Genomic DNA, 25,385 nt, shown 5'->3' with positions numbered 1-25,385 from the left:
GTGGTGGAAAAACATATGCTTTGACCTCATTTTGCTCACAAAAGGCCATGTCAAATTTTGCTTCACTTTTGTGGGATGGCAAGAAACATGGAAAGCTTCAGCTCCAAGGAGGAGGCCATGTGCAGATGGTCTAGGGAGGGAGGTCTGGGCACACCCAAGCTTCCTATTCCAGACACCCTGGAGCCACCCATCCTCATAATGGCCTTGGTGCTTCTTCTGGCTGGAGCTAGGAGATTCCTTTGTGCTCCAGCACCAAGGAGCCCAGCCACACCACCAGGGCTGCCCCGTCTCTCCAAACCAAGACTCAGACAAAAGGCTCTAAAATGACCAACTCCCTCTACAGTGAGCTCCCAAAGCCTGCTGTCTTCCTCAGTTCTTGCTGGGCAAGCCTGGGTAAGTCATTTAACTTCACTGGGTTGCGGTTTCCTCATCTGTAAAATGGGCATGATAAAACCTCACAAGCTATGTTGTCAGAAAGATTAAGGGTGATAAGTAGGACCACATTTCATGGCATGTACCAGACATTCTGTTACTATTAGTGACCTTCCCACCATCTGATCATTTTGCAAGGCAGTGTTCAATGTACTAGAAGGAGTCGAGGCTTTGGAGTAAGACAGATTATTTGGAAATAATTATAAATCCCAACTCTGCCACTGACTAGCTGGGTGACCTTGGCAAGTCACTCTGAGTTTTTCACTCCTTATCTTTAACTCAGGGCTAGTACATCATGCTGTAGGTGGGTTTGGTAAGAGTGAAGGAAAATAGCTCATATGAAATGATCACACAGCATCTTAATGTATGTGCTTAATGAATATTTTGTTCTCTTTCCTTCCTCTCACCTTCCAAATCCCAGCAAAACCATAGGGGTGCAGGGAGAGGAGAGCAGCTCTGCACAAAGCAGGCACTGAGTATGACTTCTGGCCTTTGATTTGAACTTTCTGCTACAGGATGTGTGTTCTCTCTGGGGAAGGAGGTCCCCACAGATTTAATCAAAAAAGGAGGACCCTGGAAACAATGGAAAAAGCAAAGGCTGCTAGGAATCTCATGTACGTGGGGCTGAGCCTAAGTTCTTCTGCTTGCCAGGCATTAGAAGGATAGAATCTGCTGGCCTCTGCCCATCCCAGCCACCCGGGGACCCCTGGCCTAGTGGGCAGGCCCCTCCGCCATCTTCAAGCCGGGGTGTTTTTCTATCCTAGCCACTACTCTTTTGTTCCTGCCTCCTTTCTGGGAGGGCTTGAATTATGAGACTATGGAAAATTCAGGCTGTTTTCCCTGTGGCTGTATTTTCCACATCGCATCACTGAAATGTGTCAATGGCCAACCTCTTCAGACACGGAAGCATGCCACCCACTTAAAATGCCCCTCTCCTGGTTTAGAATGTTCCTTTTCAGCAGCAGCAAGTCTGACATCCCATCAGTGGTGAGAACAAAAGGAAGTGGGTGTGAGATTCCACAGTTTCCTAATCATCTTCCACTGATATCTTCTCCCCTGAGCCCAAGGGGCTCTGCCATCCCTGGGAGGGGAAAACCATACAGTTGTCCTTTGTGATGTTGGTTTTCCATCTGAGGCCTTTGGAAGGGGGAGAGGCTCAATGACTCTTGAGCTCAATGACTCAATGACACAAGCTGTAACTCGGGAATGGAAAGTTGGGGATCAAAACAACCCAACATTATGGCTGCAAACCATCATGACTTTATCAGAAATATATCTTTTTATTGAAATGGCCAAAATTTACATCTGGGTTCATACTCCAGTTCTACCATTTTACCATCTGCCATGACTTTTGGAATTTAACTTCTTTAAACTCCAGTGTCCTCATCTATAAAATAATATTATATCTACTTCATAGTGTTTTAAGAATTAGAAAATAAAACATGTAAAACACTGGGTATACAGCCCAACAAACAGTAGGTGTCCAATAATGTAGATGAGTGAACAAAGGCAAGAAAAACAGAGGTTCATTTTTTTTAAACAAATCAAACTCATTTACATACTTACAGCTCTTTACAGAATCTTATCTTCAAGGACTTTTACTTCTGTTTCTATTCCCCAATTTGCACCAAGGACACACAGCTTTCATCTACTAACTATGTATTCAACTACTGAATGCCTATCCATGTCCAGCACAGACATAGGGATACAGAGATGACACATGACAGGTGAAGTCCCTGCCTTCCCAAGCTCAGTCTTTAGACAATTCTTTATGAACCTCTACATTTTTTCCCTGGGCCTGAGAACACCCTTTCCTGGCTGGTCTTCACCATCTTTCTCAGCATTAGGTGGCCCATTCTCTCAATTATTAATTTGTTGAGATATGACAAAAACAAGGGCACCAAGACCCTGCTTCCTGAAAAAGGAAATTCCAGGTCCACCATGCACTAAAAGCTGAACTGAACTGGAAATAAGGTTCCAGATCTGATGGCTGCATGATTTGGAGAAAATTATATCCCCATCTCTGTTTTCTCATCTGCAAAATGGGAGGTTTGGTCTGAAGCAGGGGTGGAAAATAGGTTTCAAGGATAGTCCTTTTCCAACTGTTAGTTGCTGCTTGAGGTGCTGTGCCGCCTCAAGTGCTGAGATTATCTGGGCTCATAAGGAAACAACTCTGCGATTGATTAGCAATGTCTGCCATGTGCCTGGCAGTGCGGTATGGCAGTGGATGGCCACATGTGTTCCTTCCTGGTTTAGAGGAGTTAGGGGGACCCTGTGAATTCTACCATTTACAATTGCGTGACTCAGTGAAATACTGTTTTACTTTATCTTTGGCATGAGGCCTGTCTTTACACAAATAGCTTTTTCATCTGTTTGGTCTAGCACCTTAGCCACCATCACCTTTCAGAAGCCTCCTCAGTTACTGTTTCAAAGCAACAGCAACCTTACAATAAAATAAACATATTTACTGATTTATCACACTCATATTCAGTAAACTACTGCTTCCTGCCACAAGGGGTCCAGGAAATTAGGTCAGAAAGGAGAATTCACACTTATTCAGCATCTATTAAACACTGTTTTCCAGACATTGCCTCCTACTTGTAAAACACCCTCCTCGAGCAGTCATTAAATCCTCCTTTCACAGAGCAGGAACCAATGCTCACAGCCATGAGGGAAGTTGCCCCAGAAGCAGGGATTTCAACTTGCAGCAGTTTGGATTCCAAATTCTACCACACTACGTTCCCCTAAAACGTACCCAAATATCTTGTTTATTCTTTCTCTTCCAGGAGGTGGAGGTGAAAAATGAAACTGACAGTAGACCAAGCAATGAGATCTGAGCAAACATTTAGATGACTCAATCTCCATCCGTCTTTTTTCCCACAGTCTGCTGGGGATGTGACCAAGAGTAGAGGTTTCCTGCCTGATTTGAGAGACCAGTTCATTTATTAGATTTGGGGGCATGACTGTGAATTCCCTGGGAGCATTAAACATGTCCTTTTGCATTCCCCACTTCCCATCCTGACCCAGTTCCCTTCCACTGCTCCTGGCACTGATCCTGAAAGAGGAGATGGCATGACCGGGGCCTCTGTTGGCACTGTCCCCTGGCCTACCTCCCGGGAAGCCCTCACTACCACCGGTGGGAATTAATAAACAACCATCATCACCACAAAACCTCCCTGGAGGCCTGAGTCCCCCATAGGACCTCTTGGGAGTCTGGAGCCCCTTTACAGGGAAGTGGGAGGCCCCTCATGCCTCTGGGGAGTCTTTGAGGACAACATGGAGAAGATGAGGGCGGGGCTCATAAAGGAGGGTGTGGAGTGGGTGTTAATTCCTGAATGGTCAAGGAAATCACATCTCTGGATCCCCACAATCTCCAAGATGCAGCCTGAGCCTGCATACGCCCAGGCCTAGGGGAAGTTTTCAGCATGTTGGCTATATACCAGGGTGAGGGGTGAGAAACTCAGGTCAGTGGCATCAGTTAAGCTTTAAAAACACTCCCTGAGACTATGGCTGCCACACTACAGCGGCAACTGCTGGAAGCAGAGTTGGGGAAGGCACTGCCTTATCCAAGGGCAGCAGGGGCCAGGAATTTTGAGACAGTCCTTCAGCTCACATTGGGCACTTATGTCCTCTAGTGCCTATAGTCATGAAGACTGAAAGGTTGAAAAAAACTTTTACCTTGTGCCCTGCTGCTGAGAATGCAAAATGGCGCAGTCACTATGGAAAACAGTATGCTGGTTCCTCAGAACATTAAAAATAGAATAACCATATGATCTAGCAATTCCACTTCTGGGTATATATCCAAAAGAATTGAAAGCATTTGATATGAAAGAATATCAAAGAGATATTTGCATACCTGTGTTCATAGCAGCATTATTCACAATAGCCAAAAGGTGGAAGCAACCCAAAGGTGCATTGACAAATGAATGGAGAGACAAAACATGGTGTGCTACGTACATACACACACAATGTACTATCATTCAGCCTTAAAAAGGAATGAGATTCTGATACTTGCTACAACATGGATGAACCCTGACAACATTATACTAAGTTAAATTCACCAGTCACAAAAATACAAATACAGTATGATTCCACTCATATGAGGTACCTTGAGTGGTCAGAATCATAGAGACAGAAAGAAGAATGGAGGTTGCCAGGGGATTGGAGGAGGCGGGCATTGTTTAATGGGTATAGCATCTCATTAACACTGCTGAATTATATGCATAAACATTGTTAAGATGGTAATTTTATCTTATATACATTTCATCACAATTTTTATATGTTCCATTAAGAACACGAGTCTTGGAAGTTTTGGAATCAACAAGACCTAAGTGTTTCATTTTATTTCTCTTTTTTAGTACTGTCTCAGCCACCTACGAGTTCTGTTTTATAATTTTCTCTGAGCCTCAGTTACTTCATCTGTAAAATGGGGTCAACTGGGTGTCTGCCTTGTATCATTGTCATGTGGATCATGTGAAGGAATGCAAATCAGATCCCTGGCACAGTGCCTGACTAAATAAGGGAGTACTGGGAAATGTTGTAGCCCTTGATGTTATTTTAAAAACAAAACAAAATGGACTCAATGAGTTTTTTGGAATGATGCCAACAGGTAAAGAAGGACAGGGCCACATATTTGGCAGTCAGGATACAAAGACTCTATGGTGAAGGTTATCCAGGATGGTATGGAAGGATCCCCAGGTCCTGAGAGCAGTGGACAGCCACACACCTGCAGGGAGGAGCTGTTGGGCCCGACATGCCCAGGCTACTCAGAGACCACAGAAATCAGCTTGTTCTGCAGCCAACACCATCAACCTAATGAGATTTCAAGTTCAATCACTGTCACTTATCTGGCCTGTCTACTGGCACCAAGCAAAAGCAGAGTGCTCCATTTCTAAGTAACAGTTTCCAGATTTCAAGGCCGGAAGCCAGGTTTTTTGCAGGGTACAGGCTTTGGAGCCCAAAGGGGCTCAAGCCTTCAGCTTCAGCAGGATTAAGCAAAGCTCCATCCCCACTAATGTCTGTCTTCCAAACCATGTCTTCCTGGCTCTTTCCTCTAGGGACTGCATGAAGGCTCATTACAGTATACAGCACAGGGCATGGTAAAGTACTGCAGATGCAGGATCTGTTCCTAACTCAGCATGTATTCCTAACTCCTTGGCATGGCTCTTGAAGGCCTGCCTGATCTCATCCCTGCCTCTCCCCAGCTTCATCTTCTGCTCCCCCAAGCACATCTCCAGCTCTGGCATTCTAAATTGTTTAGTGTTCCTGCAACATATTCTTATTTCCACATGTCTCCTTGACTTTGAAGAAGAAATACTTCTTCAAGGAATATCCTTCTTCCCCACAACTAAGAATTCCTAGACATCATTCAAAATACAACTCAACTGCCACCTCTTCCAGGGAGCCTGTCAAGAAGTGTGAAGGGTCTAAGATTCTATTCTATTTGCAAGATGATACATGTGCCTGCCACAGTTTCATGGCTTCTAGCAGAAGACATGAGACTTCCGGGTCAGAGACAAAGGGCTTTATTTCAGCAACACAAAAACAGCATAAGCCTCTTGTCTATATCAGTTCTCCTTGTCTGTAGGTTCCACACTGCCACATGGAGGAGTCCAGGTGGATGCTGCATGTGCATAGGGTTTACAGCACACCTAAGGAATCTCAAGCTCAGAGAACCCAAACCTTTGACAATGGACTGCAAGAAAACCTTCCCTCTGCCATGAAGGGAGAGCTACCTCTGTTTTTCAAGGCCACTGCCTATAAAACATCCTTGAAAAGAGGGTCTGGAACAAGAGGTCAATTAGTGTCAGATATAGTGTGGATATTTGTCCTCTTTAAATCTCATGTTGAAATTCAATCCCTAGCATTGGAGGTGGGACCTAGTAGAAAATAGCTAGGTCATGGGGGCAGCTCCCTTATGGGTGGCTTGACACTGTTCTCACTCTATTGGTTCCCATGTGTTCTGATTGTTAAAAAGAGGCTGGGCATAGTGACTCATGCCTACAGTCCCAGCACTTTGGGAGGCCGAGGTGGGAGGATCTCTTGAGGCCAGGAGTTCAAAACCAGCTTGGGCAATAGAGTGAGGCACTGTCTCTACAAAAACAAAAAACAAAAAAGAGCCTAGCATCTCTCTCTCTCTCTCTCTCTCTCTCTCTCTCTCTCTCTCTCTCCCCCCTCCCTCCCCCAGCTTCCTCTCACAATGTGACGCCTGCTCACCTTCATCTTCTGCCATGAGTGGGGGCTTCCCGAAGCCATCACCAGGTGCAGATACTGGTGCCATGCTTGTACAGCCTGCAGAACTGTAAGCCAAATAAACCTCTTTTCTTTGTAAATTACCCAGGCTTGTGTACTACTTTCTAGCAATGCAAATGGACTAAGAAGTGCCTTTGCTTATAAAATGAGCAGAAACAAGAGACCCATAAAGAACTCTCTCCCAAGCAAGTCTTCCGTGGCTACCTGGTTTTGCCCCTGCACCATGCCCCCACAATGCCCTGTGCAACCTTTGCCTTTCAAAGTTGTGCATCTGTATTGTAAGGACTTGTTTATTTATTTTTTTTTTGTCCACTACTAGCCTGGATGGTCTCTGATGTTAGAGACTGTCTTTTACATTTCTCTGCCAAAAACGTAGCAAGTATTCAAAGAATGTGCAAATAAATGAATGAATTAATACTGATAATTTTGACAGCCATGGATTGGGCTACCAAAATAATCAAAACATAACAAATGCCTGCTATTTACTGACTTCTTATTCTTTATGTTCCAGGTATTGTATAATATATTGACCTGGGTTATTTTATTTTATCTTCATGACAATACTATATAGAAGGTACTTTTATTAAGCCCATTTTACATACAGGAAAACTAAGGCTTAGAGCAGTTCAGGAACTTAACCAAAGGCACACAGCTAAGAAGTAATAGAATTGCCATTTGAACTGGATCTGCCTGTGCCCGAGCTGTTAACTACTCTGAAGTGCTGCTTCTATCAGCAGTCATCTAAATCTTGTTTGTATTCACAGGGGTGGAGGCAGTAGCCTGCATGTCCCCACCACCCACCCCCTGTGACTCAGCCCATCAGCCGCCTCACATAGACACTGAGCACTCAAATGTTCCTGCTAGGACTTCCCACCTCCCTAATCACCTCACACTGGAATAGATGGTATTTGGTCTTGGGCACGGCCTGGAATGCAAAACTGACCTTTCTCCCTGACAAAGAAAAGAAGGGATAAGATAAATTTGCAGACTCTACATTTGATACAACTTAGAGTTCTCAAACAGCCATCCCCCTTGCTTATAGTTCTTTGACCTAATAATCAAAGAAATATGAACAAAAAGAAGATATCTTTTTTCTTTGCCTGTCATATGCTCATGCACTGTTAACACCCACTGTAGGTGAGGGCTGGTGAAACACAGCTTCAGAAATTGATGCTAAAAATAAAATGGGTGTAGTCTTCCTAGAGGAAAATTTGTCAGTATCTCTCAAAATTTTAGATATGCATACCCTTTAACTTAGCAATTTAATTTCTAGCATTTACACTGAAAATATTTGCAAAACCATTCAAAAATATAGAGAGATGTTTACACCAAAACTGTAAATTCACAAATTCTTTTTAAAGAAATAAATCTATAAAGGAAAAGTCTCTGCAAGCTTAAAATCCTCTGGAAAGATCTACTAATGATTTAATATACATTTTACCAGGATTTTTTATGCATACTTTTTTCTAAAAATATTTCATACACCTTATATGTATATTTTGTATACTTTAAATATTATATATACTGTTCTGCAATTTTTTTTCACTTAATGTTTGATTGAAAACAACCTTTTATACCATCTCCACAGTATTAACTCCACAGTATTTTGATTTTAGATGTGAAATCACTTCTATTTAATGAATTCCTTCTTGGAAGATACTGAGGTTGAGGAAAGTGCAACTTAATATACCAGGTAACGGCACAGAAAGAAATGCCTACCCCATAAAAATTGCTCACCCACATCAACTTTATTTATTTGGGAATTATTTACCCATTTCTGAGAATGATACAGAACTCTTCAATTTTCCTTATATATATTTTCCTACTGAATAAGGCATGAGGGCCTTATATTTAGCCATAAATCACAAAGTCAACACAAAATATAAATCTCGAAACACAAATGCACCCAAACTTTGTGTGGTTCTCAGACTATGGAACCAAACATTCACACAAGCCTATGCTGTCAATCTCAGGACAATAAGTCTGTTTCTTTCTGCAGAAACCAGTATCTCCCCTTGCCAACTTGGGGCCCCAACTTGGAACTTGTCAGTACCCAACCATCGCCTATTCCCCTGGTCGTTCATTATGACCTATCCTTCCCTTTGTCTGTATCACCTATCCCCAACCTAGACATATACGACAGGCACCGTTAGGAAGAGCAGCGGGATGAGTCAGCCTCATGGCCAGGAGCACAGAGCTTCTGGCAGAGCACGTCACTCAGAGAGCGAGGCAGGCTGCTGCAGAATGAAAGGAGCTGGAGGCTACAAACGTCAGAAGAAAGATGCCTGTGCCTGTGGAGGCCTTCCGCGTTTCCCCCCAGTCTCATGCCATTCCTTTTTCTGTAAAGTTGCTGGGAACCAGCCAATTAGAACCCAGCTTTAATTACTCTTCAGTAATAATGAACCTCACACAAAGAGCTTTTATTAACTTTGCCACACTAGATTCTCACTCAGTCTTGTAAAAGAGGGATCATTAGCCCCATTTGATAGTTGAAGAAACCGAGTCACAGAGAGCAGAGCTTGCAAAAGTCAATGCAGGGCTCGAACCGAGGTCTGCATCTCGCCTTCTTCAAACTTCTTCATTCTGCCTCAAAATGGACAGAAGGGAAGGGCTGCATTTCCTGGGACCCAGCCACCACCCCAGCCTCCCTGGACCTTGCAGGTCTCCCCCGGAGGCAGATCCTCTGGGAACTGATTGAGTCCCTCTAGAGGTGCCCCACCCTCCCCTGGTGCAATTCCGTTAAAATAATAAGCCCCCAGAGATTCCTCATCATGGTACCCTCTGACACTCTATTAAATGAATGGAGTTCAGCATCAAAACCCAGGGCGCAGGGAGAAAACAAAGCCAGCACCCCACTGTCCACTCTGGAATGAATGAACAAGTTGGGGTCAGGGAAGAACTTGAGGCCTGAGGGAGAAAGGCTTGTTCCACACACTTTCCTCTCCCACTTTCTCGCTTGGTCTCTCTGGGCTTGGAGGTGATGGGTGCTCACTACTCCATGGGAAAAGATGGCCACGGTTTAACATCCCACTCTCCCCAGGCTCCAACACATTTAACAGGCAAAGTATCCTCACAACAAGCGGTCTCACACTTGTCGAGAACTCCATGGTCACTGTCCTCAGTCTGCTGTCCCAGTCAAAAAGCCACCACCAGCACTGGAACAAGGAAGTCCCTGGGTCACTCAAATCTCTACAAGCTGGGTGCTTTGGGCAGGAAATGCATCCACCTGTGGCCTCAGAAGTCTGTTGTTTGTTTGTCTCTAGAGACAGGGTATCACTGTCACCCAAGCTGGAATGCAGTGATGCAATCATAGCTCACTGCAGCCTCGACCTCCTGGGCTCAAGCGATCCTCCTGCCTCAGCCTCCTGAGTAGCTGGAACCACAGGCACGTGTCACCAGGCCCACCTATTTTTTTAATTTTTTTATTTTTTGTAGAGGGGTCTCAATTTCTTACCCCGGCTGGTCTTGAATTCCTGTCTTCAAGTGATCCTCCCACCTCAGCCTTCCAAAGTGCTGGGACTACAGGTATGTGCCACTGTACTCACCCTCTCAGAAGTCTTGGCCAGTATCTTGGAGTTGCTTGTATATGATTGAACCTATAGCTTCAAACGAGGTGCGTTCACCTAGATACAACCCAGCTCACTTTTTAACATTACATTCTAATGTGAAACTAGAAGGACAAAACATGCAGGATGTGCTAAGCCTTGGAGCTGTGAGTTAGATTTTAAAGAGGATGCATCCCACAAAAAGGGTGCCTTGGCTAATTGGGCCAGACTCTTCCTATGTGGGGACACAGTTCCATAAATAAAAGTGTCCTATTAATGCACAATGGCTTGCCCATGCTCTAGCTTCCACATGCTGCGCAAAAGCAGCGCAGCATCAGGGCGTCTGCCACTGACCTGTGAAGTGGGGCAGGCGGCAAGTGCAGCACAAAAGCCTCACAACAAAGACATCAGACCACATCTCCAGCAGCCGAGGTGCTCAGGTGAAATAACAAGCTGCAGCGTCCTTTTCCCCTTTCACATTTGAGTGTAAAAACAGACCAGGGCCTTGCACATACTGCGTGCAATTTCTAGACAGGCATATAGTGTTACTCTCTGTAACTTTCTGTGAGTCTCCTCGGGTTACCATACACATTAATACACATTCCAGCATTTGAAGAAAGGAAAGTAGAGGGTGCGTGGTGATTACTTTTAATTGAATTCATCTGGAAATTTTAAATCCTGAAAATTCAGCTCCTGTGTGTAGTATTTTAAGGTTTACACAGCATATGATTTGTCCTTTGCCATGGCAAATCTCCCTTTTCCCTCTGAGAGAAAGTTTCTGTAGTGTGTAATGCATTTCAGAGTCAACTGTAAAAATCATTAAATTGCAAAATGATAGAACAGGACAGTGGTGAGAATGCAGAGCCCCCTGCATTCCTTTGATAGTAAACTAGTCTTTATCGCTTTCTATTCAGAGAAAGGAGCTCCGTGTCTCTGTAAAGACGTTGCTGAAGCCCTAGATCAATTGTGTTAGGACGACGGTGAGCCCAGGAATAGGAAGGCGGTTGAATGAAAGAATTCTGTGGACACGGGAAACGAGATCTCACTTCCCTGACTCTGGGCAAGCCACTCCCACAATGAGTGCAGCTCTGTAGTGAGGCACACATGCCACCTTTTCTGCCATATGACATCCTTCTCACAGGTGGCTTGAAAAGTCTCCAATCTGTTCTCCAAAGCCCTGCGCGATCTTCCAGATGCTGGCCAGTCAAGCATCAAATGCCCCAGGTCTCCCTTCTAGTTAATCAAATGGGAATTTATTCTCATATAGAAACCCAATACACTCACATCCCGTGGGTCTGAGCAGGCATCAGCACAACCTTGGTGAGCCTCCAGCATGTGGGGTTCTTAGATCTACTGCTCTCCCCTCAACCTCCTGCATTCTCAGAACTGTCATATATGGGGGTTCAGATTCTGCCCTGCACAAGGGGGCCAAGGTGTGTTCTCCATCACACGATGGCCAGAGGAGACTGCATGGGCAGCTGTGGAGATTCGGGGCCTCCCAGATGAGATCTGAAGCAGAGTACACAGGGGCACACAAGGCCATGCATGCTTGGGAAAAGTGACACACAGCACAAAAGTGTAGGCAACCAGTTTCTGCCCCAAGCATGCCCTTGGCATGTTCAAGATCTTGTCTCTTCCCCACCCCACTCTCAGAGTCTCAGTTCCCCTGACTAAAAGGCACCAACTGGACACAGCTGCCTTGTTGAAGGGGTGGAGGGGGCAGCAAGGGATGCAGGTGTGGCAGCCTCATGTGCACCTGGTCCTCCAGCAGGTGCAGGTGTGCTCACAGGCATGGCTGCTGCCCTCCCCAGAGCACAGCTGTACCATTGTGCAATGATAGATTAAGTTTTTTTTACTTGAGAACAAAAGATTTTTTCCTAATTCACAGCCCTGTGAGTTCTGTTTCCCCTGCCCTTTTCATTCCACAACTCTGCTCGGGCCTCAATGCTTCATCAAACCCCCAACACAGCCTGAGATCTGGAACACTCTAAACCGCTTCCCTCTAGAACCATGATCATATCCTATGGCTGGCTGGTTTTTGTTTTGCTTTCTTCTCTCTCTCCCATCTTTGGAAGCTGGCCTTCCTTCCATCCCTGCCTTAGTTAACCTTGTCTTTGTTTCTCTCTCTCTTTTTTTTTTTGAGACAGAGTTTCGCTCTTGTTGCCCAGGCTGGAGTGCAGTGACACGATCTCGGCTCACCGCAACCTCCTCCTCCCAGGTTCAAGTGATTCTCCTGCCTCAGCCTCCCGAGTAGCTGGGATTACAGGCATGTGCTACCACGCCCAGCCTATTTTTATACTATTAGTAGAGGCAGGATTTCATCATGTTGGCCAGGCTAGTCTCGAATTCCTGACCTCATGATCTGCCTGCCTCAGCCTCCCAAAGTGCTGGGATGACAGGCGTGAGCCACCGCGCCCGGCCAACCTTGTCTTTGTTTCAGAGGCTTCTGTGCTGCCATGGCTGGGAGAGATGATGGACATTGTTACCTCACTTGAAGATGGGGAAACCGAGGTGTCCTGACTGGTAGGACAAAGTGAGGCTTCTAGACCCCACAGCCAGTGCCCTTTCCATTTCACTGCACAGTTCCTCACCCCCACCCCCAGGCTCCCTTGGATGGTGGGTCCACTACCATTGCACACAGCCAGCTGGACCCCCAGCCTGCTGTAAATGTTGGCCAGCTCCCGACATTTGAGCACTGTGCCAAAAACAAAGAAAAAAATCCATCAGCCACTAACCAAGATAACACCACCTTCCTAACTGTCATCAGTACACTGGTTCTCTTCCAGCCATAGGACCAAAAGAGGTGGGGAAAATCATCAGTGCCCTGGGAAGGCTGAGGATGCATAAGCCATCTGGATACAGAGGGGCTGGCTTGCAGTCTCCATGAAAAAGGCACACTTTCCCTGCTGGCCACTCCTCAGCAGGCGTGTGCATCCGAAGCCAGCATCTCTTTGAGAAGATGAAGTGCAGTTGAGCCACCTCTGGTCTGGGAGTTAGGAGACCAATGACTCCAACCGGGTCATCCCCTGACCTATGCCCAGGTCTTCCTTCTGTGAAATCACACCCCTTCCAAATTTAGGACTCTATAATTCTGTGAAATCCATCCTGCCTCTGGATTAAGCAACAGGCAACTGACAGAAGCAATCACGGGGGACCAGAGCCTAGCCCTGGAATGGACCAACAGTCTTTTTCCCTTTAGGCCATTGGGCTCCACATAAGGTGTTCTTGTTCTCAAACTGCCTGACCAGAGGTGGGATTACAAAAGGGGTGGCCATCCCAGACGCTTTGGGGATTTCACCACCTGATACACCAGGTCTGTTACCAAAGTCCCAGTCAACATGTCTGGTACTCGCTTGTCCCCCTTTCAAAGCTGACATGGGCCATGCAAATGACCACTCAATTTAATTTCTCTGTTGTTTCTGATGCCAAGTGCATGAAGGCGTAACCTATTACTGGACTGCATCAGTCTGGTCAGAAATGTCGGCATTGAGGGATCTTGGTAGAAATGAGTCAGGAGACTCCACTCCCTCCTGCCCATGGTCTGCATCTGAGTCACCGTTGGCAAACTGAATGAAAGTGAGTGTACTGGGGTGCAAGTACAGGGGAAATTACAACTTACGTGGCTCCTTCTGCCTTCTTCATCTCCCACAGACGTGATAACTGTCTCTGAAAAGACCGTTTGGCCAGTCTGGTTGTTGGTTATCTGTAGTAAAACAGGTACAGTGAAAGTAAAATAGAAGGAATTCTGGACAAATTCCACAAGTTGTTTTTGTGTTTTGTTTTCCAATTTCTGAAGCAGCGGCATCCAGTATAGGAGTCGAAATGCCCACCCCGCTTTCTTTCTGAGTTCCCTCGGCAGCTGTGAGATGGGCAGCTTCCCCTGGGCACAGTGATAAAAGATGTTAAGAGTCAGCCTCATAGGGTTGCTATGAGGAGGAAATGAGGGGATCCGGAGAAATCACTCCACACAGCGCCTGACAACCAGCAAAATGCTCAAAGATGTCAGCTCTTTCTATCATTCTTGGGGCTCATCACTTGAAACTCAATGTCAACTTTATTTTTGACAAATTACAAGTCTGGGTGTTTAGTTGAACATCTTTCATGAAAAGCAAGCAGGTTTTAGCTCTAGCAGCCCTACCTGATTTGAGTGAATGGTTTCATTTCATCAAGAAAGTGCTTAAGTACAATGAGAGACTTGTTCCAACATTGCTGTATCTATTGTCTGCCTCTGATTCTGTAACCAGGTGCAGGCATCTCAAAGCTAAGTCTAACAGAGAACCCAGGCTGTTCTTGCCCCATGAAAGGTCATGTCTAATGTTTGGTTTGGTGATGAAGGATAGAAGAGATGTTTGGTCACCTGACCAAGATGGTGAAACCCCATCTCTACTAAAAATACAAAAATTAGCCAGAGTGGCAGGTGCCTATAATCCCAGCTACGTGGGAGGTTGAGGCAGGAGAATTGCTTGAACCTGGGCTGCAGAGGGTGCAGTGAGCTGAAATCGTGCCACTGCACTACTCCAGCCTGGGCGATCGAGTGAAACTCTATCTCAAAAACAAACAAACAACAACAACAAAAACAGAAAGAAAGAAAAGAAAAGATGCTGGCTCAGGAGCTAGGAGATGTGTATTCTTTGAGCTCTGGCTCAGTCGCCAGTAACCATCTAGTATGTCACCTGGAACAAATCATATCTTTTCTCTGATTCAAGATGTCCTCACTTCTACATCATCTTTAAGGTCTCTGCCAGCTCCAATATCACAGGAATCTGCAGCCAGGACAAAGTGGAAACTATTGTACTAATTTGCAGAAGGGAATCAAATTCTAGTTCTGAGAAGGTAAGGACCACATCTTAATTACCATGCTTTTACATTTTTACCTAAATAATTCCTCTCCCCAAAAGAAATGATCTCTTCCTTTATGCCAGCTTTTTATAGAATTAACCAATGTCATATTTTTAAAAATTCTACAAGCCTGTATGTATGGGTTGCATGACTTATCAGAACCTTTATTATAACAATTTATATTTTTCTTTATATATATATCTCCAGAAGAAGAATATATAAGATGATTTCCAAATATGTATCACTACTACTGAGTCCTTCTTTTATGAAGCATTGCATAAGGCTAGTGTTTTTTGTTTGTTTGTTTGTTTTTTGATACAGAGTCTTGCTCTATCATCTAGGCTGGAGTGCAGTCGTGCGATGATCTCGGTTCACTGCAACCTCCACCTCCTGGGTTCAAGTGATTCTCCTGCGTCAGCTTCCCCGAGTAGCTGGGACTATAGGTGTGTGCCACCATGCCCAGCTAATTTTTGTATTTTTAGTAGAGACAGGGTTTCGCCATGTTGGCCAGGCTGGTCTCAAGCTCCTGACCTCAGGTGATCCGCCCGCCTTGGCCTCCCAAAGTGCTGGGAATACAGGCATAAGCCACCGTGCCTGGTCTTTTTTTTTTTTTTTTGACAGTTTCGCTGTGTCACTCAGGCTGGAATGCAGTGGTGTGATCTCGGCTCACTGCAACCTCTGCCTCCAGGTTCAAGTGATTCTCCTGCCTCAGTTTCCCGAGTCGCTGGGATTACAGGTACGTGACACCATGCCCGGCTAAGGCTAATTTTTTTTTTTTTTTGGTATTTTTATTAGAAATGGGGTTTCACCATGTTGGCCAGGCTGGTCTGGAACTCCTGACCTCAAGTGATCCTCCCACCTCAGCCTCCCAAAGTGCCGGGATTACAGGCATGAGCCATCACACCCGGCTGAAGATTAGTGTTCTATAAAACCCATTTGAGAACTACTGCACTGTGTTGATAAAATAACTTTATTATAATAACAGTAATAATAAGAATACTGGTTTTTGCATTGCACTTTATAGTTTACAATGAACTTTCATATACTTTAGGTCATTTGACCTGAACAATACTGTAATGTAGATGTTGATCTCCTTATTTCATAAATGCAGTTAGTGAGAATCAAGACATTTAAGTAATTTTTCAAAAATCACACTAGAGACTGGTAGGACTCACACTCAGGTATTCTGACATTTACAAGAAGCAACTTTAAGAAGCAACCAAACCTGTTGGTTAATTACTGTCAGAAAGGATGGCTTGATATTGGGTTTGACAAGAATAAAACAATCACCTTGAAAACATTCTCCAGTCACAGATGAGCAATGCCAAAGGATTGTGTTCTGCAGGTAAACTCATTCATTTACCTGGAGGATACACTCTGTAGCTGATTCATCTAACTGAACCCATTACTATGCAGTGGCAGAAGTGCCACACAAAAGCTACTTTATAGTCAAGGCAATGGCACGTGAAAATTGATCCCCTATGCTCTGTGGCACAGAAACACTGTTGTTTCAACCAAGTAATTATCTGGGCACTTGAACAAAAGTGAGGCTCTTTTGTGAAAGCCACTGTGGCCTTGCATACAGGAGTTGCGATGAGCTGAGGGGGCAAACTCCTTGATATTCACAATGGGATGCTAACAATGATCCTGAATATCTGCACAGCACACAGTCTTAGGCAGTTTGCTCTCAGAGTCCTGCCAAATCATGTCAGAGACATTGCACACCAGGGGCAAGCTAGTGCTATGTTCCTCGAGATTTGCAGAGCTTTTTTCATCAGGTCAGAATGGGAATGAACCTGGTTGCTCTTCATGCATGATGTTAGACCAAGAGGCACTCAGACAGGTGGTAGTTTGGGGAAAAATCTGCTATAGAATTCTGAACGCACAACCAGCAAATGGATGAGAGTTTAATTTTGTGGCAATAGAGGGTTTCTCTTTTGGAAATGGGGTATATAATATTTACATGCCTCCTAAAAAAAAGCGTGGGTCAATTCACCGTAACATGATCTCTAGTTCAATCCCCACTGAGACATACATAAAAACCTATGAGATAGATCAATTCCACAAATGTAATGCTAGGAAAGGGTGTTTTTTAGACATTCATTTGCTTCTTTTTTCAAATGATAATCCCTGGACATTCCTTTGCAACTGGACTGGCAGGAAGCCTAGGGTTAAATATATTGCATAAATGTAAAAGCAATTTAGGATCCTGATACATTGTCTCTCCACTTTAAACAGTAACATTACTGCTTCTGGTTTTCAATCTGTATTTTATGATTCTCAATTGTATTTTGGGCTTGTGTGTCACATATGAAAAAGAAAAAAAAAAAGCCTAGTTCTCTGATGGGACTGGACACTATAGAAAGGAGGAAGTGCTGGCCACGACTTACCTTGTGAATTTCTCGGTGCACATGGATGGTATTATTTCCAACTTTGGTGTCTGTGTTGGTCTCATTGTGATAGCTGGGAGGTAAGTTTGCCAGGTTCACTTCTGATGATGCTTTGGCAGCAGCTTCTTCTGCCTCCATCTATTAAATCGATGAATTTAATGAGCAAAATTATTTTCTCTTGTTACAAATGAGAGTCTATTAGAAAAAAAAATCTCTTTTCCTCTTCTGCAATTACAAAGAATCATGATGATGATAGGTGCTATTAATTGAGTACTCACTATGATAAGATATTATACTAAATGTTTTATATATATTACAGCACTGAAATTTCACAACCCCTCTGGGAGGTGGGTGTTAATGTCCTCGTATTACAAATAGGGAAACTGAGGCTCAGGAAGACTAGATAAATTCCCCAGGTTCCCAGAAAACGGTGGAGCTGGATTTTGAACATGTTTCCATTAGATAGTCTTGCTCCCTGTATAAATGCTGTTGATGCCCTGCCCATCTCCTGGTGGCCTAATCTGGAGGTCACCTGCCTCCAGTTCCCACACATGCCAACAACCAACTCTGTCTCTCTCCGAGGGCATTCTCTGGTCACCAAAGTATGCTCAGTCTGCACAGGCCCCAAGTGCTAGGGAGTTAACATCCTAGCAGTGACAGACAGGCTATGAAGGTAAGCACTCCAGCTTCTCCCTTCGCTAGACAATTCTAAAGCATATAGAATCTACGTAGTCTCCCTCTGAGGCCCCCAGTGGGATGGAGCTCTAGATGCCCGGAGCAGTAACCTGCTTGTGGGCATACCGTTGATTGTCTTTCTTTTCTTTTATCTCACTTCCCCACTTCCTGCTAGTGTCTTCTGGGAACACATCCCAAATACACTATTTGCTCTTAAATCCTTATGGTGGGGCCTGCTGGTGGTGGTGGTAGGGGCAGGGGATGGAGGGAACCTAAACTTACTCCCTGTAGGTAGGGCCACAGCTGTGTCTCCTTCCCCACCCTACCTCTTGGGTACCCTTGTAGGAAATCCTTGGAAAGGGACCTTTGTAGAGGGTCAGTTAACCAGTTCCCGGGGTCCACACCCCTTCTGGTCTTCTTGAACGTATGTTCTTCTCTGGTGTCAGGTTTCTGTGGCCACTGTCCTCAAATCCTCCAGTCTCATGATCCTCCATAACATCTATACCAGATACGTCAGTGACTTCATGTCTGCACTCAACTTCCCCTTCCAGATTATGACCCTGTCCTAGCCCTGATGAGCGGGCAGTTGACAATGTCACCTGTTCACAGCTGATGGGACCCAAAGGGAGGCCACATCATAGACTAATTGAGCCAATCAGATACTCTCTCTAGGAATTTAAAATGAGAGACACAAAGAGAAGTTCTACTTGATATATGGCAATTTTTCTACACTGCTAGTTTTGACTGTGGGCTATTTTTATTTTAAAAAAGAATGCTCAAAAAATATTTTCCTCTTTAAAAAATCACTGTCCTCTATCCCCTCAAGTACTAGATGAGCCCCTGCTTTAATCACCAGGTTTGCTGAGTTGAGGAGGATAGAAGGAAAGAATCCTCATGTCTCAACGCAACACGAAAACACTAAACTCGAAGTGTGAAGAAAACCTGGTAGGCAGAAAGGCTCAACAAGGACTTAGTCAGTGGCCACCATGTACACAGTGCTGTGCTGGATTCTGAGATGGCTGCTGAGATGTTTGAAACTTGATCACTGGCTTCATAACAACAATAATTCTAAGAATAGCCCCCATGTTTGGGGCACTGACAATATCTGAGCCGTTGCACCAGATGCCCTGAATATTCACAGCAATCTTAATGGGAAAGCTGTGATTACAGAGTCACGTCCAAAAGTTAAAAAAATAGACATATCTGGATCCCTTCATGGACCTGCTGAATTGGGATTTCCAGCGGTGAGACCCCCGATGTTACTGAGCTTCTCAGATGATTCTGAGGATTTCCCTCCCCTCCCTCTGACCCCCCAGTTAAGAATCTCTGTTCCGGGCAATAGGGAGCTACAGCAAGTTCCAGAAGGCTAGAGGGAAAATAATATAACGAGTAGACCAGAAAGAGAGGGGAGTCAGGGAACTGGCTAGAATTAGGTGTAGGAGATGGGAGCTACATCTGGGTAGGGGCCTTCTAGGTGGGAAAGACTCTAAGTAAGTCTAGAAGGATCAAGCCATTGAGAGATGGCCACTGGATGAGTCAAGTCGTTGCCTGCAGCATCCTCAGAGAGGAACACAGTGGAAAGTACCAGGATTCTGGAGTCAGACAAGGTGGGTTCAAGTCCTGGCTCTGCCACAAAGTAGCTGTATGACTTTGGACAAGATACCAAATCCCACTAAACCTCAGCTTGCTCATTTGTAAAATAGGGATGTACTACTTTGTTGAGTAGATATAAGAATTAAGGACCATGACGTAGATACAAGAATTAAGGCATGAAAGACACTACCTGCCACACAGCAAAGATGAAATTCATAGCTGTTTTCATCATATTGCCCTTTAAGAAGGCAGTTTCAAAAGAAGCCAGTTTGTTTTGCCAGAGTTCTGAAGGGAATGGATAGCTAGAAGCAGGAAGAGCAGACAGTTGATATCACGTGTTTGAAGAGCTTGCCAACAAAGGGCAGAAGAAACGGTGCTGAGAGAGAAGACAGAATGGGCAAGAAAATGACCTTTTTTTTTTAAAAGCAAAGGACCTTGCCCTCAGTTACCACTCTGGTTAGTGACAGAAAAGATACAGCTGGGAAGAGAAGACTGAAGGTGCTGGAGAGGATCCACCCAGAAGAGAATGTTTTAGTGTTTTTTAAATTCCCATAGGGATCAGTTTGGCTTTCAAATAATTGACAAGTTGCCAAACCTAGAGTTTCCTCTAGGCTGAGCAGATAGTCTTTTTATAAAACTTTTCCCCCCAGCTCAGCCACTGGTTATTTCAACAGAATGAGCTAACGGTTCTTAAATGGCACCATGAACTAAAAGTATAGTTTACAATGGAAATTTCAACCGCAACTATTATTGCCACTAGCAAGAGAAACTTAAGTCTGAAGCAAAAGGAGCTGTTTCATAGAGGAGGAATGTGAATGCTGTTAAAAATGGCATTTATAGTGAGTTAAATCTGTGTGTCTGCAAAAGGGGTATAGTAGGAAAAATTAAAGAGATGAATCCAGGCTTGGTATTGGAGTTCTTGCTAAGAATAGGTGAGGCAGTAAGAACATTCTAAAACTAGTGAGTTACAGAGCTAGCAATAAGGGGAGGAGAAACAGAGTGGTTATATCTTCAGAATACATTGGTAGCATACAGAACAGTAATGTAGGAAGTAGTAATATCCCTGATTGAAGCCATTTGAAGATTTGCTTTTCCCAATAATGGCTGTACAACTAGACCTGCTTTGTCCTTCCCCTTAAGAAACTTCAACAGCTTGAGCCAGCTGGAACATTGATAATGCCAGGAAGTTTCTTGAAAGCAGATTCATGATGCAACTATGTAAACAAATAATGCATCTGGCCCAGGTCTTTTTTTATTTTTCCCCTGAACAATGACTAAATGCCAATTATCCTGTGTCTATGAGATTTAAGGGGCATTCTGGTAGTCTCTTTACAAAAAATTAATACTAATAACCACAGTCTATTAACAATCTATTGTATTCTATTTTTGAAGATATCTAAAAGATACTTTTAACATTTTAAGATTAATTTTTAATGCTTTAAGATATTTTAAAAGATAGATTCTATTGAGAACCACACGCATCACAAGCTCAATTTAATTTGAAGCTGCAGAGTTAAGAGACATTGGGGCCTATCTGACTCCCTTCACCCTTTAATTGTTCCATGTCATGATTGTTTTGCAATCACAGGAAACAAAGATCATGGATCTTGGGCTCTGGACCTGACCAGTGGATATTCAAGGACGGCTGCCCAACTCACTGATTTGCTTTATTTGCATCATCTCATTGAATTCTCACCTTACCCTAAGAGGTGGACATTTCTCCACTTCAGACTCAGGATGCCATTGCCAGTAAGTGGCAGAGCAGGGACTGGATGAGGGAAGGTCAGTCCCCACTGCCTGTTCTCCTGCCATGGTATTCAACCTCTCTCATCCTGTACCCACGGCCAGCGAGGACACTTCTGGGAAACAGTGGGATAGAAGAGACAGCATCTCCTCTGGTGGCAAACTTCAACCCCCAACCTACACAGAGCCACATCTAGAGGGAGGAAAGCTGGGGTCTTGGCAAAGCCCAGTGTGGATAACGCCCATGGAGAAGACCCCGTCACTAGGTCCCGCAGAGCCCCACACCGCTCTGCTAAAGAAGAGACTGAAGAGGCCCTTGCTGCTCCCTCTCCTGCCTCACCAGAAGCTAACGTCAGAGGACCAGGCTGCAGACTTTCTGAACAGTGGTGGGCACAAAAACATAGAGGTGACTTACTCAGTCTTACTAGGAATCTGTGTGCAGGAGGGAAAGTTCTAGAACCTGTATAAGGAAAGCAGACGGCCTGCCCTAGAACCAGAGGCATCACGAACCCCATTTAATTTGAAGCTTCAGAGTTAAGAGACATGGGGGCCTATCTGAATCCCTTCAGCCTTTAATTGCTCCATGTCATGATCGTTCTGCAATCACAGGAAACAGAAAGATCATGGGTCTCGGGATCTGGGCCTGTCCAGTGGATATTCAAGGACAGCTGCCCCAGTCACTGCCTCCAAAGCCAGTGTCCCCTTCACTGCAAACTCCACAGGCTAACTGTTGTGGAGTGGAAGGGGAAATAGCCCCAAACTACAAAGGGCTGCGAGGAGAAAGCAACTTCTCCCTGGAGACGAGGGCCAGCAGTTAAGGCTTTGTCCAAGGGGGCTACCAAGCTGGAGAGAGCAGGGATGTGAAACCAGACCAGGGGTTAACCAGCCTGGACATTAGTTTCCTGCTGGCTCCTTCACTGGGATGGCTGGCTCCTCTCTAGACACAGGCTACAGACAGAGCCCGGCCCAACAGCGCCCACGCCTACCCACCTCAGGCACCAGGGACAGCTCCCCGCACCTGGATGGAGAGGGCAGGGTCAGTGACATCTTCTTCCCAGGCAGCCCTTGGCATGCGTGGGTGCCCATCACAGAGGACAGAACAAGACGCCACCCACAGTGTTTAGACCTGGAGGTGATGGAGGGCAGAAGCTAGGCAAAACTTTGCTAAGGTACGTGGTATCTGATAATAATAGTTGCTAAATACTGTGCACTTATTACTTGCCAGATGCCCACACTTACGACATTTAGTTCTCACAGGGAACTGAGGTGCAGGATATAAATGATTTGCCCAATGTCACCCTGTTACTGAGTGGCAGAGGAGGACGTGAGCCCAGGACAACTGCAAAGCACTGTTGGGTGGAAGGGGGATTGCCTCTCACATCCTCATCCGCCACTCATACAGTGCTGAGATTTGGGATTTCCATCTTCCCTCTCTGCCCCCACATTGCATGAGAAGCAAGACAGCCCAGACAGACTGCCAGCAAAGCTCAGGGCTCTTTGCCTCTTTGTCCCTGCGTGGCATCCTAACAAGCTCAAAGCATAACAGACAAGCTAGAACTTGGCGATGCCTGGAGCTTGCCCCGGGTCTCTGTGAAACCACAGTACTGGAATACCAGGGGCCCTGCAAACCTTCGCTTACAATAGGGAAGGCCAACGGCATGCCTGACGCCAACTGCAGGCAGGTGGCCCCAGCTACCTCGGGAGGGTCCAGCTGCAGAGCCTCTCGGTGCACAGGCTCAGATCCAGACTTTTTGGCAAGGAGGCAAAACGAGGCGGGAGTAGGGATCACCCTGCGCTGCCTCCAGGCCACTCTGCATCGGCTGTGGGCCCTTCCCAGCCCCTGCTCGGGACCCCAGGTCCCTGGCCAGCGCTCTTCCACGCCTTCCCAGCCTTCGCTGCCCCCAGCCTGGCTCTTCCCAGAGCCCCGCGCCGCCATCGCGCACCCACCTCCTCCACCGCGCTGCGCAATTTGTGCTGCGTGTCCTCCATCAGTTCCTCAACCTCGCGGAACATCTCGTTGAGCGTGGCCTCCTCCTGTGGGTAGCTGAAAGCTGGGCCGGGCTCGACGGGAGCCGAGGTCGCCGTCGGAGCGGGCGCGGGGGCCGTGGGGACTGCCGCCGCCAGCAGCAGGCACAGCAGGGTGGCCCCGAGCCGCTGCATCTCCGCTCTGCGCCCGCAGCCGCCGCCTGTGTGTCCCGGAACGCGATCAGAGGCGCGCGGACCACCCCCCTTGCCTGGCCCGCCGCCCCGCCCCGCTCCGCCCAGCCGCCCGCCCCTGGCGCCCCTCTTTCCCGCACCCGCCCGGAGACAGGAGGAAACTGAGGCCACTGAAAACGCAGCTCCTCTACACCCGAAAAGATGCGACCCCACCCGCTCCAGCCCGAGCCCGGATCGCCCCAGGACCCCTCACCCCCATCCTCCAGCACAAGCTGAGCTCTGCCTCTCACCTGCGATGCTGGAGCCCTAGCCAGAGCAACCGAACCCGGATCCTCTACGCTAATAGCTCCCAAGCCCCAGCTCACCTCGACTTAGTCCCCGGTTCAAACCCTAACCCCTCCTCCACCAAGTCAGAGTGCCCGACCCCTACTTCCACCCCAATCCTCTCTCAACCCCTACCTGGGGTGGGCAGAGCACAGGTCAGCCCCCTCCCCTTGGCGTCGGGTTCTACTCGAGTGCCCCGCCCCACACCCACCCAAGGGAGGCTGAGCTCAGCCAAGTCGTCCCCTCCTCCACCGCCGCCCCTCACCCACCCCGACTGGACCGAGCTGCGCTGCGGGCTGGACTGGATCTGCTCGCTCCGGCCGGGAGGCCGCCGGGCTGCGGGTGCGGCTGCGGGAGCGAGAACGGCGCGGTGGGCGGGCCGCGGGTGCGGGAGCGCGGCAGGGTGCGGCAGCGCTGGTACCCGAGAGAGCCCGCAGCCCGCGCCCTGACCGCCCACCAGGCCCCCCCCTCCGAGCCCCGCCCGCCCACCAGGCCCACCCCGCCCTGCGGAGGGGCCGCAGCCCGGCCATTGGCCAGCCGGGGCGCAGTCCACCTCACGCCCCACACCCTCCTCTTCTGCCTCCGCGACTAGCTCTACGGAAGGCAGCCATCTCCTTCACTGCCTCCCCCTGCCCCCGAGGCATCCCAGGCCCCTGTGTTCTCTGGCCTCCAGGCTTGCAACAGCCCATCGAGGTTGTGTGTGGGAGGACTGTTCCTCAGTCCCACCATGGTCTTTCCAAGCCAACCTCCATCCTGTGCAATCTTCAGGAAAATTCCCAGCCCCCCAGCCTGGCGTTCAAGCCATCACTGCTGGCCTTAGTCTGCCATGGTTGACACCGTGCTCCAGCCAGGACAACGCACTTGCAACTCCTGGAATGGGAGAACGTCATGAGAAAGTCAGCAAGCTCTTCAAGGGTGGCATAGAGGAGTGGTCAGGACCAGACACCTGCAGCCAGCTCTGCTCCTTCCTACCTTCCCTCCCCGGCCAAGTTACCAGCTTTGTGTGCGTCCCAGTTAGCCCTAATGTAAAACATTGACAAGTCTCAAAAACGTAATATGGAGTGGGTAGTGGAGAATCAGAGAAGTTAGACCATCAGGCCAAACAGCAGGTGAAGGCAGGGCTGGCCAGAGGTCCTGAGTGTAGCTGACTCTGCAGTTGGTGCTCTCCAGCTTGACGCCCCAAGACTGCCTTTCTCTGCAGCACTACCCACATTACTGTTAACCGCCAAAACACAGCTTCCAGCCGCTTTCCCTTCTACTTCTGGGCCTGGGGACAGGGCCCTCCTGAACTGCAGGGAAAGCCCCTTTTCGCGGCATCTCCTGCTCTGTCCCCTGGGCATCTGGCAGCCCTGGCTGAGCATTCATTAGCTTTCTGGGGGTGGCTGAGCCCGTCCAGGAACCTGGAGCTGAGTATCCACATGCCCCAGCATGTCAC

At 46.8% G+C, this 25,385-nt stretch overlaps 1 protein-coding gene across 2 annotated transcripts in view; it reads right to left on the bottom strand.

Moving 5' to 3' along the window:
- LOC105486893 (dickkopf WNT signaling pathway inhibitor 3) overlaps positions 1 to 24,330 on the bottom strand; it is a 46,557-nt gene extending 22,227 nt beyond the window's left edge. The window contains exons 1-4 of one of the 2 annotated variants that reach the window (XM_011749973.3): positions 24,220 to 24,330; positions 23,417 to 23,655; positions 17,459 to 17,596; positions 13,849 to 13,932 (exon numbers count right to left, since the gene is read on the bottom strand). In XM_011749973.3, coding sequence (XP_011748275.1) covers positions 13,849 to 13,932; positions 17,459 to 17,596; positions 23,417 to 23,629 — 435 coding nt within the window. In that variant the 5' untranslated portion in view covers positions 23,630 to 23,655; positions 24,220 to 24,330. Of the gene's footprint in view, positions 1 to 13,848; positions 13,933 to 17,458; positions 17,597 to 23,416; positions 23,656 to 23,916; positions 24,044 to 24,219 lie in introns of those variants that run through there. The other variant, XM_011749974.3, reaches the window with a different exon arrangement.
- Between the last annotated feature and the right edge of the window lie 1,055 nt (positions 24,331 to 25,385).

Source organism: Macaca nemestrina, chromosome 12, assembly GCF_043159975.1.
Source record: "Macaca nemestrina isolate mMacNem1 chromosome 12, mMacNem.hap1, whole genome shotgun sequence".
Classification (NCBI taxonomy): Eukaryota; Metazoa; Chordata; class Mammalia; order Primates; family Cercopithecidae; genus Macaca; species Macaca nemestrina.
The sequence above is the reverse complement of the archived record's forward strand: the minus strand, read 5'-3'. Positions and strand labels throughout refer to the sequence as shown.